The sequence below is a fragment of the Pocillopora damicornis genome, chromosome 2 (genome assembly GCF_964200805.1).
Source record: "Pocillopora damicornis chromosome 2, jaPocDami1.2, whole genome shotgun sequence".
NCBI classification, from domain to species: Eukaryota; Metazoa; Cnidaria; class Anthozoa; order Scleractinia; family Pocilloporidae; genus Pocillopora; species Pocillopora damicornis.
This window is the reverse complement of record NC_142671.1, coordinates 1,260,409-1,280,127: the sequence shown is the minus strand read 5'-3', so window position 1 is coordinate 1,280,127 and position 19,719 is coordinate 1,260,409. Positions and strand designations below refer to the sequence as shown.

Sequence of the window (19,719 nt, the reverse complement as noted above, 5' to 3'; positions counted from 1 at the left end):
TGTCAATCATGTCAGTGTTGCCAGAAAATAAAGGATGGATACAAGGTCGATTTTGCAGCTGGAATGATTTTTTTTCATTTTGAAGATGTCGGAATGAAAGGAATGCAGTAAGATCGAAGTTTAATTGTGTTACTGTTTAAGAACAGAAAATTGCCTAATCGGTGATAAGAGGGATCTACCTCTTGCAAGCTAAAAACAGCCTGAATTACAACTTACTTCCTTGTTTGACTCTCTCTGGGAGAGATTTTTTCTTTGCGTGCAACATGAGGGAAATTTTTCAATTTCCGTTACCTCCCTTAATGTTTAATAAGATACTTGTTTAAGAAGATATTTACGTTTAGGAGATTCTATGCATGGAAAAGGGAACTAAAAATTAATAACAGCCTAGCCTTGAAATCCTTCACGAGTCTAAGTTTTTAGTCCAGACATAAAACTCGTTTTCTTTGTCTATATGATCTACGTGCTTGATTTAGAAGAAAATTTGTCACGATCAGAAGAGGGCCACAGACGCACGCCAAATGGTCATGCAATAGTTATATGATGAAATTAATGTTACGGATAATAATATTGAATAATGACAGTGATTTTAATACAAACAATAGTCACTATAAATATTTATAGTTGTTCTTTTTGAAATTGATATTTTGAATAGAAAAAACCTCATGCAAAAAAACCCCGTCCGAACAAAACTGCTCAAATACCACATTCATCGAATAGGGAAATTTATCGCGCAGGTACCCGTTACGACGACTGATCGTAACGTTTTTGTTCAAAACATCATGCCAACCTTGAATGAGCTGACACGATCACTAAAAGCGATTGAATTACAAGTCTCCCAAATACCGCCATTTCTTAGAGGAACTAGAGCTTCCAAAAGAATTATCTCTCTTCAAAATCCTGTGATCCCTAAACGATGAGCAAAATAAATTCTGGGCATTTAAGTGACTGGATGGACTCATTCATCCTCACTTTAACGTAACCTACCGTACAGTTTACCGACTGAGGGCGTAGAATAAGCTGATAATAAACATGCATCTCAACGTACTATGTCTGCGTTATTGAGGAGTGCTTCGCTTTCCATTTCCACACTTTAAAATCTTAATATTAAATAGCAAATATCTTGAGCTGAAACTTTTTCCTTCGGGAAAGAGAGTTGAGATATCCGAAAGTGAGTAATGCAATGGACATCCGCAAACTTTCGACATGAAAATCATCTGCCTAATAGTATTATTAAACTTTTTTAGTACAAAAGAGAAGAAATTGTCGACCAATTATCAGTACATTGCTGGTAAGCTGGTCCACTAGATATTCAAATCAAAACATTAGGAAGCTATAGAGATTCGTTCAGCTTGGGGAGTGGGATATCCGCGAAAAAGAGTTTTTTGTTATGATTATTTACTCGACTGTTCCCTCCTTTTTGTTGCCATCCGGCAATTTCTAGACGAATTATTTTCGATTTCCCTTTTCTTTTCTGTAATAAATAACTTTGGTCGCTATAACTGATACAACCATAATCGCAGAACCAAGTAGAGCAAGTATAGAATAAATGTATGTTATTGTTATTTTGATATAGTATCTTTGTCGATGTCATTTATTTGATCTTTGAGTTTAAACCTCACATGAAATCATTAACCTGCGGATTTATGAAATGATATTGGACTTTCATTCTCAAACTGCCTCAATTGTGCAAATAAGTTTCTGAATTTACAGCACAAATACTATCTACTGTGTGCTAGTTGACTTTTTATATCAAGCGTATGGCTAATCAGTGCCTAAATACAATGACAATTGAAGTTAATGGGAAACGGCCTTCTCCTGTACCGCACAGCTTGTTAAGTCAATTTTCTTGAAATAAATAACAACCAAGAAATTAAGCATGGGATATAAAACCCTCTGTCCTATTTTTCCTCCATCTAATATCATTTTTGCCATGTTTCCTTTTATTTTTTCTCATCTTCTCTATTATTTCCAGTCCAAGGTGTACGTGACAAAAAAAAAACCAATGTCTGAACGCGATGGCACAGGAGGGCTAAAAACTGCACCAAGAATATGCCTCCACAGACAATAAGAAAACTGATGAGATCTAAACCTAAATTCTCCTGGTCTCTATGAACAAACAGAGTCAATACTAGTATTATCCACAAAGTGTTGCTTACACCGAAAACCCACAGAACTGTCATCCTAAGGTTCCGGAGTTTTTTTTGGCCAAAAGTGGTTGACTCATAGGACTTGTCATCCGGAGTAAGGCATATTGGAAGTAAACCTTCCCAGTAGATGTTTTCCTTCCTCATCTCATCATAATCTTCCCATTCGACAAAAGGAACTCTGTCCAACTCACAACTTGTGAAGCTGATTTTCTTCATCTCTGAAAGAACCAAGAATACTTAGCAATTACCAAGTTTTAGATAGAGGAAGAAAACACAAAATTGTAAATAGCGAGAAAACTGCTTCTATAACCCCTATTTTTTTTCGGCTTTGAAATGATGGGCAAGACAATTTTCACAACTTGTGAAAATTTTGAGAGATTTCACCGGACAAAAATGAAGAAAATCAAAGGCAAAGCCAAATTATGACTGACGAGCGCCTCCTTTCATAGAGCCTTAGCTTAATTACGAAAATAACTTTCTTAATATTTACTGCAGCAAACGATTGTCCGAACCTTGCTCATCGCCTTTTGATGACTTTTAATGACATAGAAAAGCGAAAACATAAAATTTTCTAGAGCATGAGTTTTCTGGAATCATAATTTGCTCTTAGTAAATATAAATCTACTCGTATTCTATCACAAAATACTGCAATCTAATTGGCCACTTTGTTCCATGCTAGGGGACAGAGAGGAACAATCAACTACGTCACTCTCTATTTCTAAATGTAATAGGTAACGAGGACAAAGCCTCATTAACCTACCTCGCGATAGAACTCTCGAGCTCGTAATCTAAGTGTTCAAGTCTCACTAGACAAGCGGAAAGGTCACATTCAGATAATGTTAGTGTGAGGTAGAGAAACATAACTACCATTCATTAAACCTTGGGCCGATGATATCACTTGCGGCCTTGACCGACAAGATATAGGTATCATATGAACTGAAATATATGGCTTTCAGGAAAATATGAGGTGAAGAAATATGTTATTTTTCTTAAGTCGTACGTACCAGGAGAAGGAAGTAAACTGTGAAGAGCCTCAATAAGCCTCTTTAAATGGCCTGGTTTTTCGATTTCAAATTTTTCTTTCAAGTATTGCCTCGGGTTCCTTTCGCTCTTCATTTTTAAATCTTGAAGAGCCTCTGGATCTGTACATGCTTTTGATTCAAACATGTGCCAATATTCTTCAAGACGGTACTCTACTAACCAGTCTCTAACGTTTCCCTGAAGATAGAAATGCATTAAAGACATCAACACGTTCAAATATCCTCTATCGATAGCAACTATTTTGTATTCTCATTTACCAACATTAATGATTAGTTGGTTCATTTTTCGCAATAAAAACTGTAAAGCTTCTTTACTAAATGAATAATTAAGTGGGTTGATCAAAACCATGCGAACGCGTGCAACGAGTTGAAAATCAATATTTCGGGAAGAAATGGGCACAAGTTTCCTTTCTTTGATTGTCGGTCATATTGGTTTGATTCCTTGCTTTATTAGATACAAATACAGTTGTTTAGATAACTTACTGGAATGTCGTCACTGATCTTAACCAGAGGAATTTTCTTTATGTGTTGCAGGAGCTCTGCAGTATCCGCTTCCTCTACACCAACTTCTTTGAGATCCTGAAATATCATAAAAATAATGGACAATTTCCATTTTCATAGAAAGCAAAAGAAAACTGACAGCATTGAAGAGCTCAAAAGTTCAGTAATACAAAGTAAAAAAATATGTTTTAGTGGGAATTGGCATTAAGTATTATCTATAAATTGCCTCTAGGAGAATTGCGTAACATTTTTTTTTAAATAACTATTGCTTAGCAAGTAGAGCAAAGTCTGCAGAATGAGGATTTGTACGTCTCCCCTCCCTAAGGAGTTCAGAAAATTTTCTACGCAGGCTTAAGACTTTGATTTACTTTAGACAAAGCAGATGGGGGTTATGATGTAAAGACAGGATACCCTCCTCGAAAAACAGATCTATCAGTTGGAAATTTATAAAATGTGATTTCAGGATCCTTCACAGTGAGAGTTGACGATTTTAACAGACACGAAGCTGACAATCGATATGAACCGATCGCAGAGCTTTGTCACTTTAGTAGTAGACAAAGGACTGTTCATACCTTTTTAGTAATAAGAAAAAAATAATAATATAGAATCAATTTTGAAACCTTAATTTCCAACAATCGTTAGGCCAGTCTGTACAATCCAAACGCTTTTGAGGCTTCTTATAATTATCATAAGGTCAAACTTACTTCCTCTTGTAATCCAGCTAAATCCATCATGAGTTCATATCCATTTTCAACGAAACCAGTTGCATATTTCTGAAAAAAGAAAAACATTTCAATCAGAAACCACGATCAAAGTCAAGAAAAACAAATTATCTTTTAATCCAGCTTAATTTATGATTAATCTATATTCTTTTCTAACGAAATGTGCAACTAGTAAATATGGCCATCATGAGTTATGCTTTCTTTTTCTACCTCATATCTAAAGTGCAGGAGGGTCTTGGTTAATTGTCATAGGATAAGAGAGCATTTTTGCTGTGTTGATACCAAGCGCTTAGCTAAGATTTGAGGTAAAACTTCGAAGTTATCTGGACTATGGTTACTACTGGATGAGTTTCCTGATTGTGGCTTCTTGTCTAATCTAGATCGGTGGACGTGCATACTTTGCCTACTGACCTTTCCTTAGAGCAACACTTTAGTTTTTGTTTGGCTTTCGAAGTTAATGATTCATCGTTTGCAAGGAAGCTTTAAGGACGTTGTTCTTCATTCATGAGATTCTGGTGTAAAATGTTTTCAGAAATCTTCTGATAAGGAATGTTTAATCTTCCTAGGTCAGTTGACCCGCATGCCTAATCGCACTTGACGATAGTAAATTACTATGTGCATCAACACTATGGACTTTAATTAGTTAGAGCCAGAGCCCGGAGAGAGTGATCAAAGAAGTGAATGAAGTGAATTGCTGTAAGTAATAGTTAGCGGAATTTATGATATTAGAGAATACCTTACAAGAAAGAAATAGAGTCCTAAGTGCTTTTCGCTCAGTGTGTGGCGCTTTGCAGTTAATTTCCACCTATCCATTTCGTAACAGGATGATAGGTTCTGGTTACATAATATTATTCAAATTCAGCTTTTCAGCTTTATTACCCCAAGCTCTTTATCTTGTAAATAATTCTTCACTGGCGTGTGAATATGTTCCTTTTCAGGCGGTGACATTTGGATTGTATCTAAAGCTAAGAAAGGAGGAAATACGTGTGTCGTCAGCAATTTTCTTGCGATTAAGTTATGGGTGTTTAGGATAAGTTACCGCCTTCCCTGTTGTAGAGCTTTCTAACAATAACTTGAGCCTTTACTCAAGATGTCGATGTCTTTTTCATCAGGCTATCTCCAGGGGGGCTAAATTGTTTTGGTTTTACGCTGGTATTTTAGAAACTTTCGTAGTGCAGCAGCACCTATTTCACGCCGAGAAACAACTTGGAAAAATGTTTATCTTCGAACTGAAAGTATTTTGTCTTGTTTCACCGTACGAGGCGGATCTATCAGTTATTTCTCACGCCTTACTTGTTGTTATTCCTTTTGGTGACTTTGTTTTCCTGTTTAGACCTGACAGATCGGGACCCTACAATTTAAGCAAAATCGTCAATGTCTGATTTAGGAAAGAAATTCTAAAGGACTAAAAAGTTATTGGAAACTTTGCATCTAGCAATAATTGAAATTGCTATCATCTACAAGTGACAGAAAAAAGATAATTTTGGGTAGGCACAATAATCAATAGCAGATCCAGGAAGAGGGTTCTGAGGGCCCGAACCCTTTCTCCAAACTCATATCTTATCTGATACGAAAATTATCGAAACGAAAGGTTTGCTCGCCTGTTATTCCTCAGAATGAAGTGTTAAAAATTTAGTCTTCTTGAAATATTTCTTAACTTATTTAGGCCCAAACGTAAAAGCCCTTCCATCTACTTGCATTTCAAGGGCTGCCGCCGTGACAAGTTTTTAATAAAAGGATCAGCAACAATAGATCAGGTTCCTACGAGTTTGAAACGTTTTCATGTTGACTAAGTACATCATGTCCTAAGGCCACACTTCATCAATAAACCACTTTGACTGGTTAATTTAATGCAGGTAAAATTTGCGATGTATCTAGTTCACAAGGCCTACTGTAGAGTTTGAAGGTTTCCCTGTTATGCTTGGAAACCAAGGTTTATCATCCTGTACCTTACTCTCTTTTTCATCCTGATCGGGTCTAATTTGATGTGATCTTTGCAGACACAAACATGGACACCCAGAATAATCTCCCTCTCTTGTACCTGTTGAAAAAAGAAAAATGAACACACTAAGAAGAAATTTCAGAAAAGAAAAACTATACTCAAAGATAGGGTTTGCGCTTTTAAGTTCTTACTTGAGAGCATGCCTCTGGAAAATCATCTGCATGGATAATTGTGCTCGCTGACTGTTGCGTATCTGATCTTGGCAGATTGCAATTCTCTAATTTTCTGCACTTTTGATTTAGAAATACCAAAAAAAAAATCAATGCGTCCTTGAAAGATAAAGATGTGTAATAGCAAAGTGCAGGAAATAAAAATAATTTTAGAAAGAGTTCAACGATAGTAGTGAAATGATAAAATTATAATAAACGTACCCCAAGAAGTGTCGGTTAAATTGCAAATGGAGTATATCGTCAACAACAGAAAGCCAGATGGCAGGCACAAGATATACCAAATTCCACAGACAGAGCAAAGGATTTCTCCTGGATGCAAGAAAGAAGCAATGGCAAAGACCCCTATCAATCCAGCTAAGTACAGGGAACTCACAGCAGCCAGTAAATTGTGTTGCAGAAGTTTTGGTGCTGGTAAAGATGTGTTCGTATACACTATCGTTCCGACAGTTGGATCAACTTTTCTCGCCTGCAAATCTTTTGAAACTTGAGAAGCCATGCCAATTACTATGATGCACATAATTGCTGAGAAAAGAAAGGTCAGCATCTTGGATACTTTCAGCTGCCATTTTGGCTTGTAGAGACATAATAATACATAAGCAACAAAAACCAGACAGAGGAATCCGACTGCGTATATTTCCTTTATTGGAACACCTGATAGTGTCATTCCACCCGCTATGACCAGAATTAATGTGGACGATCTGAAAGACAAAAACTAGCCAAGTTGCATTACAGTTTCAGTCAAATTTCTGGGCCTAAATTCTGCCCGCAGTAATAAGCAACGACAGCTGAGGCACATCATACTGCTCTAAAAGCAAGAGACATTCTCATTCCTCGGTAAACAATCCTGGGATTTTTTAACCCTTAGCATCATCAGGAATTGCAAAAGCGCATCTTTTGAAAGTTATGTTAGGCAAGCTTCGCTCTTTTTTTCCACACGCCATCATAAATAACGTTTGTTTTGGCGGTTTTTAATAAAGATGCTAAGAATATAGGATGATTTCCAAAAAAATTGATTGATGCTTCATATGACTCGATTAAAGAATTATCTTTTCTGTGACTTGTGCCAATGTCTAAAAACTCATGTGAACTTTAAAAATGCTTTTAACTTACCCGATCACAGAGAAAATGACAACGAACGTTTGGTAAAGGATAAATAAAAACGAGACATGTTTGTTATTTCTCAGTATTTCTCTCCCTTTGCTGATCAGCAAAACTAAATTAGCGAGGGAAGATAGCGTCCATCGTCTCCTTTGTTTGTAAAACTCTTCAAAGCTCTCCGGGCAGTAAGTGCTGTTAGTTGCAGTAGCACAATATGTCAATCGTTTGCCACTTTGTATCATCAGTGTACACAACCAACGGTCTTCCCCTTAAAAAATGGTTGTGACTTAGTTGATTTTAGCAATATGAGCATAATGATGACATATGAGCATAGTTATGCCACGGTCACAGTATAAGGGGATTGATGGTGACAATCGTGGGTCCAGGAGGAAAAGAAATTAAGAGGCACTAATTATTTATTTACTTATTTATTTTATTATCAATCTTTTATTTGCACAAAGTAAATGTAATTACCGAAGAGTTCTAATGCATAAATAACGGAGTAAGGTAAACAAAGAGGTGAGAATGAACCTTACCCAAGTCTTTGGAAAGATATTCAAAGGGACCTTTTGCGGGAGTGGCAAACTCTTTCAAAACATCCCTCAAAGCCTCGCATCTATACAAGCTGAAGCATCCAGGACAACACAAGACTGTGCCAAGCATATGATTAGTCACCTAAAGTAAAAAAAAAAGAATTAAAAACAGTAGAGAAATTGTTTTGCATACAATTATAAGCCTGACTGAAATAGAGGTGTCTTTGTTATCTCCCTGAAGCATAACTTTTCTGTTCGATTCCTTTGCTGAAAAAAAAAATCTTCCCGATAAAAATGACTGGATATGGTTATTATACTCATCTTGCAGCTCAAATGACAACACAAACCTTTTGAAACCAATGGCCGATAGCATAGTCAAATATCTGATACCATACGATGGGTCCACGGCCTAGAGGATGGGTACGGGCACAAACTGCATCAACTGTGGTATCCTCGCAGATTCGATCAATTAAGGTCTCAACGGATTCGTAGGTAAATTTAACATCACCGTCTGTTGAAAGAATGAAGCACTGGTCGTCTTTCCCTAAGATGTAATCATATATAAGGTTGGATTAATTTTGTCATAATGACAAGATAGTCTAAAAATTTGATACGATGAAAAAGTTGATATTTACCTTCAGGGATTTTATAATCCAGGATGTAGGACATATACATTACTTGGCTCCACCTCTTCTTCCTCTTCACCTTTGTTTGGCCCAAAATGCAAAAAATTGAGCGTTAACTGCCCTGTATTAATAATAAACAATAGAAATTTAGATTACTACAAAGCAAGAAAGATTCTTCACCTTTGTACTGTCCTTTAAATGAATCGTGAACTCCATTTTATCCCGGACTGTCCACTTTAGCTGCATTCCGTAAGGGGTCCTCATCTTGATACAACTGTTGAGAGGCAAATTTAAGAATTCCTTCACCAGATAAACTAACCGCAACACATGACTGTTCAGCCGGTCTTTATCGACACAACCATCAAAGAACACGTGTGATTCGTAACGGTGCCTTGAGTTCTGTAGGTTCTTGTTGACATCTATGATTGACCGAAGAAGTTCTTCCATTTCGTTGTCTTTTTCGAGATACATTGTAGTGCAAATGAAGACATGCATTTGACTATCCTCTCCTTTAGAAGCAATCAAAAAGAACAAAACTTGTGAGAATTTCTGTGTTAAATAATTGCTACTAGTTGCAATTTACTTGGAAATCCTGCCATCGCCACATGATAATTAAGACAAGGTGATATTTCTTCGAGTGATACGATTAGAATTTTCATAACCTTCGGTGACGAACTATGGCTGGGAGATTAACATAATGGCGGCTAAATAGGAGGAAGGAGAAAAGAATAAATAGTTACTCTGCAGATTTTGCTGTGTGGAGTGTTCCTTTTCAGATTGGCGGTTTCGTCTGTAAGTTAATAAGTACTGTTCAAAGCAAACACCTAAGGAACAAAAACACGAAATTTACAGTTTCGATTATATAACTCAGATAAAAGCGATCACTTCATTCATCCCGCAATATGTAGTGATTAATATATTTGTAGTGTTCTTCTTATTATTATTGGGTTTCCTCTGTTTAGGCTCGTTGACTTAATTGTTTTCGGTATTCGATGTCTTTGCAGTTTTATTTTCTCCTATTTTAAGATTTGGGTTTAAGTCCTCGTCGTTATCAATATCCACTATAATTCTTGTAGGGAAAAAAAAAGAAAAAAGAAAAACGTTTTCAAGGCAAAATTTTTCTTCGACGACGTTTGAAGTGACAGAACATGTAAAATAAATGTGTACCTCTGGACTCTGTCTATCATTTGGTAATGAAGGTGTAAAAATACATACCATTGTAAGATGGAATCCAAAGCAAGCGGTTTGCTTTCTCCTCGGGACTTTTCCACAAGTAATAGGTCGTCACCATGCACTGTGCAAGCCACAGAAACACTGCGGCCATTATTGTATAATATGAAGGTTTTGGTGCGCACGGTAATGGAAGTGCTTTTTTTTCACATATTTTCCAGAGGTGTGGCGCGATAACAGAAATCGGGGTTGCCAGCATCAACGGTAGAGCATATCCGATCCAGTGCATGCCGAGAGAACATGCGAGCCAACCGAAATTGTAACCGAAGAAGCTTGTTACAATGTGAAGTATAAAGTATAAAAATGATGGATTTGAAGTTGTTATATCTCGAAATCCGTTAGAGATGTTTTTGAGCTGCACAATGTCAAATATTTGCGAAAATATAACTGCCATTACGGGGATGAAAAAAAGTTTACAGAAAGAAGAAATGATGGCCACTTTCGCGTGAACTGTGCTTCCTGGCACACAAGAACTTGGGTTTGGGTTAAATCTATGGTTTTCATCGGTAGAATCCGCTATCCTTCCTGTTACATTACCTTCTTGTGAGTGACTATCATTTGCATCGCGAGAATAAATAACTGGAATTCCTTCCCCTTCCACAGTAGGATCTTGCTCTTGGTGACTGTTTCTGCTCTCCACGGTCCCAAGTCTGATGACTGATGATTCTGGAATCTCATCGTTACCTTGCTCTGGAGTGTTGACAATGCTACATGAATTGATGTCCTCAGGACACTTACCTTTGGCATAGTTCCCTTGAATTTGGACTTCTCTAAACTTGGGAGACCAGACAATGGAGAGCAGGTAAAAAGCAGCTTGAGAACAAATCTGTCCTGTTCGGTCAGTCACCTTAAAACAAGAAATAAGCAAGAAAATTATCGACTTTTCGCTTTTTTCTCAATAACATGATATCTAATAGAAAGATAACTAAGGATCCTCACAAATTAAAAGCCATGTCGAAGCAGAAATGACAGGAATTTATTTATTCTTTGTGTCCTTTAAATTTTTGGCTTGCTATTAAGAAATCTTTGTTGTTCGAATCCATCAATTTAATTTATTAAATTTCTCCTGAGCTTACAAAAAATAGCAGTATTAGGCATTCCTAACCAAAAGTAAAAGAATATTTTTTGCTTTTAATATACAGTATTATCGCAATTCTGTGTTGCATTCAAAACAATCAACTGACGTGTAAAAAACCATTTTAAACGCTCACTGGCGTCTGTCTTTACGAATGTTAATGATGTGCGCCACTTTTTACCAATTCAATTCTAAAATGGTTGGATCTAACGTTAAAGCGTAACTGACGGCTAACAGGTCACTTTTTCGGAATACCGTCTAAATGCCTGGGGTAACGCATTGAAACAGATACAATGTGTTTCGAATGCCTCTTTGTACCTTTTTTCGCCGGGAAAACTCTCCTGAATGCAGCTTCATGAGTCATCCGCCGTAAAAGCTTCGATTTTGATCATGTGACGTTATACGTCTCACGTGTGTACATTGAGCAAAGTAAATATGGCGGATAGTACTTCGAGTGAAAGTAGTTCTACTTCGGGGTCTGTTTGTTCGGATTTTGAGGCCTCGATGGAAGGTGAACGTAATGAAAGGTTTTATGAATCTTTTGGCCAAACCAGGCCCTTGCGATTTGAACCGCCAGGACGAACGTAACCTAAAATAGAGCGCGAGAGTCAGAAGAGGATCAATAGCCCGAGGGCTGCGGCCGCCTCAATCAAGAAAGCGAAATTTATACTATAAATAAAGTATCTGAAAATCAGTCGCTTGTTAAATGTAGGAGCGATCAAGTAAAGAAAACCAAATGTGCAAACTCTTGAATACCATGGGAGCGAAGTGTTTTTATGCTAGACGCACGCACCATTCGAAGCTAAGGTTTCACTGACTGAAATACAAACATACACGCTTGTGGAAGTTTAATTGGATGGATTATACAGGTTCACACGCGTTTGAATCGATTTTAAGTTTTCCTGTGTTGAATTTGGCCAACTATTGAATATTTCTCGGCTTTTACTTTAAAACATGGTTCAGAAAAAATAGCATTCGCACATGCAGAATTGTAAATAAAGTAAAGTAGCCTAAAGTTTGGGTTATCTCTCACGTTTGTGACAGTTACAGAGCTAATAACTGTTCCTTTTGGTGAAACCAATCATACAAGTTGTGCTCTTTATTTCTTCTATTCAACATCGCGAAAAAAATTGCTACTTTACAGATTTTTTTATTACAAGGTGTCAGTGTGGATTCTTCCAATCAATGTGGAGGGAGGAAGAAAACATCTTTTGCTAAGAAGTAGATATCGTCAAAAATAAAAATTTGGAGGATGTTACAGTGGAACAGTTTCAGGCAGAAGCCAGATGTATTGTCCAGCATCCAGGGTTAGGCGAAACTGGTGAAGGCTGACTCCGTCTGCATTTGTTTTGCTAAAAAACATCACTACACAGCGCATCCCTGGTTTTCGTTTTCTTTGTTCTACATCCTGTCGTTTTCAGTCCATATCGTAAATTTCAACACGGCTAAGAGTGGTACAGGTTTGGATAACTTGAGCGTGAATATATATATATATATATATATATATATATAAAATTTTTTTTTGGTTGTTTTTGTTTTTCAAGTTTAGGTCGTAATTTGAGAAACATTACGTGCTTGTTATTTCCGCAGTGCTTTTTACCAAAGCACTACGTTTTAAACGGTGGGTGCGAGGTAGTCCCTTGACGTGTGCTATAGTGGTTTACTCTCTCAGGTTGTCGGCTTGTTTTATTTACGATAAACGAGTGCGAGTAATTTATTGTTCACTCTGCTGACATTAGTACATTTTTGAAACGAGTAACCTTTCGGACAGGATTGATTTCATCATGTTTCCGGTCGCAAATGAGAAACAACGCTTGAGTGTGGCGCTCATAACAAAGCGTTTCTTGTAACATCCTTTTACACCATGTTTCTGTTAATATTCACTTCCATTGGAAGTTAATTAAACTTAGGCACACGAATGTGCTATATATGCAGCTCAATGCTAGCTTTAATCATTCCTGGAGAACTCTCAGCTAGTAACGAAATTCATCGAAGGAAATAAACAAAAAGTTACAACAGAAGTCTTCCGAGTCTCCGTTAAAAAAATAAAAAAGGATAAATCTTGTACATTTCGGGAACGTGAAAAAAGAGTTTCGTTCACGAAACCAGATGACGACCTCCCATAATACGCGACAACACTTTGCGTTTAGTCACGCTCACTCTGGAACCGATGGGCCTGAAGTCACAGTGATATACACCGGACAAAATCTAAAGTCAAATGCTTTTCGGCTTGGACTAAAAAACATTTATTTTAGTATAGGACTCGATAATGGTAAGAGGAAAAAACATAATTTTTTGCAGCTGTTTGGAATGGCGTGCAAATTACCTGTGGCTCTGAATACAGACAAGCGATCCGTCGCGTTTCGATTTTTCAGCCTTCGTTATTTTATTTCTCTCTTCGTATTTCGAAGTCTCTAAATGGTGGCCTATACCAGAGTGGAACAAATCCTATTTTTTTCCGCTCGTAAATTTCGATAGCAGCTGAACAGCCGGGCGAAGTTGTTACTTTCAGGTCTTGACAAGACGCTTTTCAATGCCTTACACACGTGTGACGCATCACATCACGTGACCTGAATCGCACCGTTCTCAAAATGGCCGTCGATTAAGCCTCAAAAAAAATTTGTAAAAAATTTGATTTTGCACATTATATCGTTAATTTGCTCATTTAGGATTCTTTAATCCAAGAGGAATGTATTGGGACCAAAAAAAAGAAAAGAAGAAAAATTTGGCGTCAGTTACCCTTTAAGTTAAATGTGGAGAAACCCAATAATTTGTCACCCGTTCATGAAATGTTTGCAAATAGTGTAGTTCTGCTCATTTTTCGACATTTCTAGACATATATTAATGATAAATAACAATGTGAACAACAAGGTCGAAGAACGAAAGCAATTTTAGTTCAAGTTACCTTGAAAGACAGAATGATAGTGCCAGCAAAAACAAGAACGGTGGAGAGTAGAGATGCCACTATAACCCGCTTGCTGATTGGGGTTTCGCGTTGCCACAAAAATTTGTAGACTTCCTGCCATAGTAACGATAACCCAGATACACTGCACATTAGTGACACGATTGAATCAGGGCTCACAGGTAGAACTGTCACCATCACCACAGCAATGTAGCACAAGCAGCATGCTTCTAAAAATCCACCAATCAAAGTCTGCCGTGTAAAGAAAAAATTATAGCATCCTAAGTTTGAATGTGGAGATACAAATAAGAGATGATAATAATTGCTGCACCGAGTGCTATTTGTATACGTGTCACTTGCTGTTATGTACTTAAGACCACATGGAGCCAAAGATATCTGATTAAGAACCAGTATATCCGGAAAAATTGTGAGCGTTCGAAAAAACCGAGAAGACGAGATCAACGTTGTGTGACGTTGATTCGGCATTGCATCGGAAAAGGTGTCTATTTGAAATATAATGGCCCAAGTCTCGTGTTGCGTTCGCAGGAACTCCACCGACATAAAACAGATACGATGATAATATTTAGTCTCAAGTGGCCAAAAAATATTTGACATCTCTCAAGCGGCCAATTAACAAATCGACAGTGGTTAAGCGTGGTCCGTATTCTTCTTGACAACGATAGTCGTCATCGCAGAGCTTAAAATGTTATGGAAGCAGCCGGGTGAGTCTGTAACAAATTTTGAGCACTGCAATGATGACGAATATCGTTGTTGATAAGAGTACAGACCACGCTAAACCACTGTCGATCGTAACACGTTGATGCGAGCAGCGTTGTCTGTACACTTATCAAAAACGGCAAACTGGCCAATCAGATTGTGATAACAATGCCTATTGTGGTAAAAAGATTGACAGGCGAATCGTCAGTAAATAGTGATTATCTGATATCACGTAACGCAAAGAGGGAGGGCTGGGGCGAGAGAAATTTATTCAATTCCTAATGGCCAGTCAAAAATGCCATTGGAAGTGTAGACACGAATTTAAATGAAAGTCTTTGGGTTAATTATGGAAGCAGTGATATCGTTTTTGTAAATAATTTCCAGTTCCAAACACTTGCTACAACTGGTTAATTTCCTTTGACCCATAATTTTTTTAAGCGACCATACATCTCAACAAAGCAGGAAATATTGCCATCGAATCCCTTCGATCCGAAATTATACACGGGTTTAGTTTAACAGGCAATTCCTCAATATATTGTATCTTGAGTTCAGTCGCCGAGAACTTGAGTATTTCATTTTTAATTTGACCCTTCATAGCATGAGAGCTGAAAGTCTCCGCATCATTTTTGTCAGTTCAACATAGTACGACAAGTCTGTCTATGAAATTAGAACTGCCATCGAAGGAAAATGATTTTTTTGTTTGTTTTTACGACGTTGCAATGAAAATCAAAGAATTACTTACCGAATAAGAAAGAAGTATAGACGATGTTAGCTTGTGAGAATTCAACCTTACGTTTTAAACCGGCAACAAGTACATTTAGTGGAATATACTTGTAATCGTTTCGCACTGCTTTTCTGTTTATGTTTCAGGAGCTCGCACATAAAGAGACAAAAGCAAACACACTTCCTTTCCTGGAAATTAAAGAATATCCGATCCTTTTAGAAACAGGAAGAGAAATTTTTGTTTGCAGTAAGTATGTAAGACGAACTGGTACTAACAAATCAGCGCTTTCACGGAGCCATTATCAAGATAATGCATAATACTCATTCAAAAAGTAGTGAAAGGACGTAGTAGAGTTGATTAAGTTAACATAAGGCATAACACAAAGACCCTCACAAGAACGGACGCAGTTTTCACGCGTAAATACGCGACTGTCTGGCGAATAAAAGTATCTCTCTAATGAGGCGGTCAAACCTGTTCTTAAACTTCCCCATTATTATTTAACTTAGAACGTTTTGAGCCATTTTGTTCATTCTCGTAGCGTTTACAGATCGTGGACGCCTTTCTTTTGTGTCCATTGACGCACTCATGCGAAATAACACTGGCTATAAAATTATTTTCTGCTATTTTGAAAGAGCATGAGTGAAAAGCCTAAATTGCAATCACAGCTCTGTAGCTACGTGACGCTGTTGTATCAATAGTGATTTCCATCGACCACATCTCTCATTTACTTTCGTGATGAGATAGAGACGAAGAGAAGCCTTTCTTACAGAAATTGCGAAATATTTACTGTTACTGATAAAGATTTAAAGGCGTCTAAAAATTAAATGATTTCCTCCTGCAGTAACTCTCACCACAGGGACATAGAGAAAAATTTTAAATAAACGCAGAAAAATGAAACACAAACATTAAATACACAAGTGACCTTAACGGTATCGCATCACTGAGTACTCCAACCTCTAGTATTCTTGGTCCTCTATCTAATTGAATGATAGATTTAATTCACTCGCCAATTTGATAAATTTCATTTAGGAAACACGGAAGAAGTAAGCAATCAAACCGGAGACTAAAGTGAAAACAACAAACATGAAAAAAGATTTGCAGAAGACATGAATACGTATTTCAAACCCTAGCAATTTCAAATTTTTTGCGTGGTTTTGGAAGGTTGTGAGTCAGTCTTAGTATTCACTGCTAATTCACTTTACACATCTGATTTAGGAGGAGAAATCGCGCTGTATTGGCAGGTCTCAATGGCCGCACGACACATTTGACCAAATTGCCTTAGTGCGAAACGTGCGCGTAAAACTGGAAATGCTCAAAAATGTTGTCAGACCGAGTTCATTAAGTTCATGTAAAAAATCATCCCTTAGCTGGGCATAATTTCAATTTTAAAATTTCCTTATTTACAACGCAAACATTAAAGAGATTCATTTTAGCAATGACTAAGTATGAAGATCTGATACTTACAAATATGGATGCTTGCTTCGAAGGCCACGGTCGATCTTTCTCCAACAAACTTGTCCAACATGTAATTATAAAACAAACAGCTTCTGGGATCATTAAAACCAAAACGAGCATCAAAAAGAGAGCCTGTTTATTTGTCTCTGACGAATATTTGGTTGTGGAATTCGTTGTAGTTTCATCGATACTTTTAAACTGCTGCCCTAGAACTAGCAAACAAATCTTGCTCGTCACAACACACGATAAGACAGCCCCATAGATTATAAATGCCGTTACCCATTTCGCGACGCGAATGACTACCTCGTTTTTAAAGTCTCTGCTCTTATTTGATTGACGCGGTTTACGACGACTTTTTACTGAGTATTTCATTCTCGTCCCTTTCTGCTAATACAGGGTCATGAAAAACATGTCGTGAGAGTCTGGCTTCTTTTTCCGTTGCTTAAAGAGACGCCTATTTATTATCCTTTTTTTAGTATCAAATGACAGTAATGACTTGGCCTGTCAATTATTTCACTGTTGCTAAGAGAGATGGCAGTTCCATTATGTTAGCGTCAAATTATCTAAAATTGTCTTCTTAATTTCAGTAAACATAGCAACAGCTTAAACTACAGAGCACTTCCTCGTTTCTCGTATTGCTTGGGGTGTTGACAGATTTTTGTTATAGCCCTATGATAACTTTAACCCAGGAGAGATCTACGTTTTATCCTAAACTTTTAAGGTAACTTATTTTATTTAGGTAATCTTTTCGTTCCTTGTTCAAAAGAGACGCTAATGCGTATTTGGAACGATAAAAATTTTGACAGAAAATCGGTGAAAACCCGGCCTTGTAAGTCACGCGTGTCTGAAGTTTGCGTCACAGATAAAAATTCCCTGTTCATCCAATTGACCTTGGTATGTGGTTTTGTCACGATTAATAAACTGATACAGGCACATGCGGACTGATCATGCAATCACAGACATTTACGTGAATTCGAACATCCTTCTAGAAAAATCCAAACTTGTGACGTACGTTAACTCTGATTAATTAGATGAAAGAATATGACACCAATGTTAACCCTTTGTATATGGTCTGCAGGTGCAAATGGTTGTTTTATGAAATAACTGTCTCCAGCTTCTCTCCTCACAATCCCAATAGCTCCCAAGTCAAATCAAAGGCCTCTTGGAACCAGCTCATTGATGTTATGGCTTAAGTTTATATCGATTTCTTGGACTTGTTGAATATAGGTGCAGTTGAATTCGGTTTATGTGAACTTTCAAGACCTATGGAATAAATTCTCTCTCATTTTTAGGCAGTTGTGTGATAAGAAAACTTGTGCGTTCGTCGTGATGAGAATTGGAAAAAAGGTTGTTAGGGTGAAGATAGGATGGGCAGAGGTCATTAGGCAGACAATGTCGTTTTTTTTGGCGTTTGTGGGGTGGAGGGTGGGCTGGGTGGATAATCAGGCATCAAATATTGCACTAGCCGCAAAATATTAGAAACCCTCATCTTTCACGATCATTTGCACCATTGTGAAGTATTCTTTTCCCGTTTCTTGATATCTTTTGTTTTTAACAAAGCGGCCATTGTATCTGGTTTCTAACAAAGCGGCCACAATCATTCTTAATAGAATCTCAAGCCTTGATATGGTCTGATTTCCTCATATTAATATTTGCGTAGTCACCAAACAGATGAGAGATAAAATCACCAGAAAAGTAAACAAATGGCCGGTCACGAAAGCTACGCTTTGCTTTTCCCTTTGAAAATTCGCTAGTTCCTCATGTACTAAGCCAATAATAATATATGAGGCAAATATGGAAAAATCAGTGAGTGTACAGCCCTGAACGTTGAAAATATATTAAGTCGAAGGAACAGTTTTGGTCTCGGACCGCATTTTTGCGAACAAAATGATCACATATCGGTTAAAACCAGGCGGTGTGCGCACTCCGATTGCGTTGTATTGTGGTAGCTTCATTTTCAATATGGTGGTGAAAGCAGCAGAATTCGGTAGATTTTCACTGAACATTCCGCAACAGTTAGCCCGTTCCTTTTTCCTTTCACCATAGGTAAATGTAATTTGATTTATTCTGAATGTGTAAAAGTATTTTTTGTTCGTATTTGTCGCGTATTCTATGGTTCTCAAGGAATAACGCCATCACTGTTTTTGTGTATGTAATTTGAGACCGGATTTCAAGAAGGTAAAATTTGATTTACGTCGTAGTTTGGAGCCTTTTTAAGATTTGGATGGCTGCTTTGATCCTTCTTTGACAGCTCTGACCAAACGCTCTCAAACGCTCTCAAACGCTCTCCAACGGTACATGTGTTTCTCGCATTTTAAGTGCGGGTGTTTGAGACCGATTATGGCCGAGAAAAGGCTTATTGTTGCGTTACACGGCGTTATTATTATTATATACTCAACTGTGTTGTAAATCTACTTTCCTAAGAAAAAGGAAATTAACTTATCGCGAGTGTTGTATGGTAAATCTACTATCTTGATCACTGAATGAAGGACAGTTGAATTTGAGCTATAAACGGAATCACTTGACCAATGAATAACTCTACAATGCGCACGGCGACACACCGGGTAAGCCGGAAAGCAAAAGGTAGTCGATGGTTAAAAGGTGTTGATTGCTTGAGCGACTCCTGCCATTCGCTTGCGCTTTTAAATCTTCAAACCTGAAAGCTTAGTTGTTATGAGGATATCCTTTAATGACTTCCGTTTGCGATGTGATATTAAGGGTTAGTTTTAAGGTGTCATTTCCCCATCTGTATGTTCTCGAGGTTTGGCAAGGCCAAA

The 19,719-nt window shown here is 37.5% G+C and overlaps 1 protein-coding gene across 3 annotated transcripts; it reads right to left on the bottom strand.

Moving 5' to 3' along the window:
• Nucleotides 1-1,559: 1,559 nt before the first annotated feature.
• On the bottom strand, nucleotides 1,560-17,387 carry LOC113680748 (uncharacterized). Of its 3 annotated transcripts, none has more exons than XM_089194992.1 (17): nucleotides 16,952-17,387; nucleotides 14,050-14,298; nucleotides 10,055-10,916; nucleotides 9,580-9,663; nucleotides 9,020-9,348; nucleotides 8,849-8,918; nucleotides 8,561-8,757; nucleotides 8,217-8,355; nucleotides 7,693-7,948; nucleotides 6,784-7,280; nucleotides 6,360-6,451; nucleotides 5,704-5,761; nucleotides 5,290-5,375; nucleotides 4,393-4,461; nucleotides 3,671-3,766; nucleotides 3,152-3,365; nucleotides 1,560-2,365 (listed from the first exon to the last, which is right to left on the bottom strand). In XM_089194992.1, exons 1-17 carry the CDS (start codon nucleotides 17,312-17,314, stop codon nucleotides 1,941-1,943), a joined length of 4,086 nt encoding a protein of 1,361 aa, XP_089051118.1. In that variant the 5' UTR covers nucleotides 17,315-17,387; the 3' UTR covers nucleotides 1,560-1,940. The 3 variants fall into 3 exon arrangements, with proteins under 3 accessions (XP_089051118.1, XP_089051120.1, XP_089051119.1); XM_089194994.1 differs by having other exon boundaries at nucleotides 10,808-10,916; nucleotides 16,952-17,386; XM_089194993.1 differs by lacking the exon at nucleotides 14,050-14,298 and having other exon boundaries at nucleotides 16,952-17,372.
• Between the last annotated feature and the right edge of the window lie 2,332 nt (nucleotides 17,388-19,719).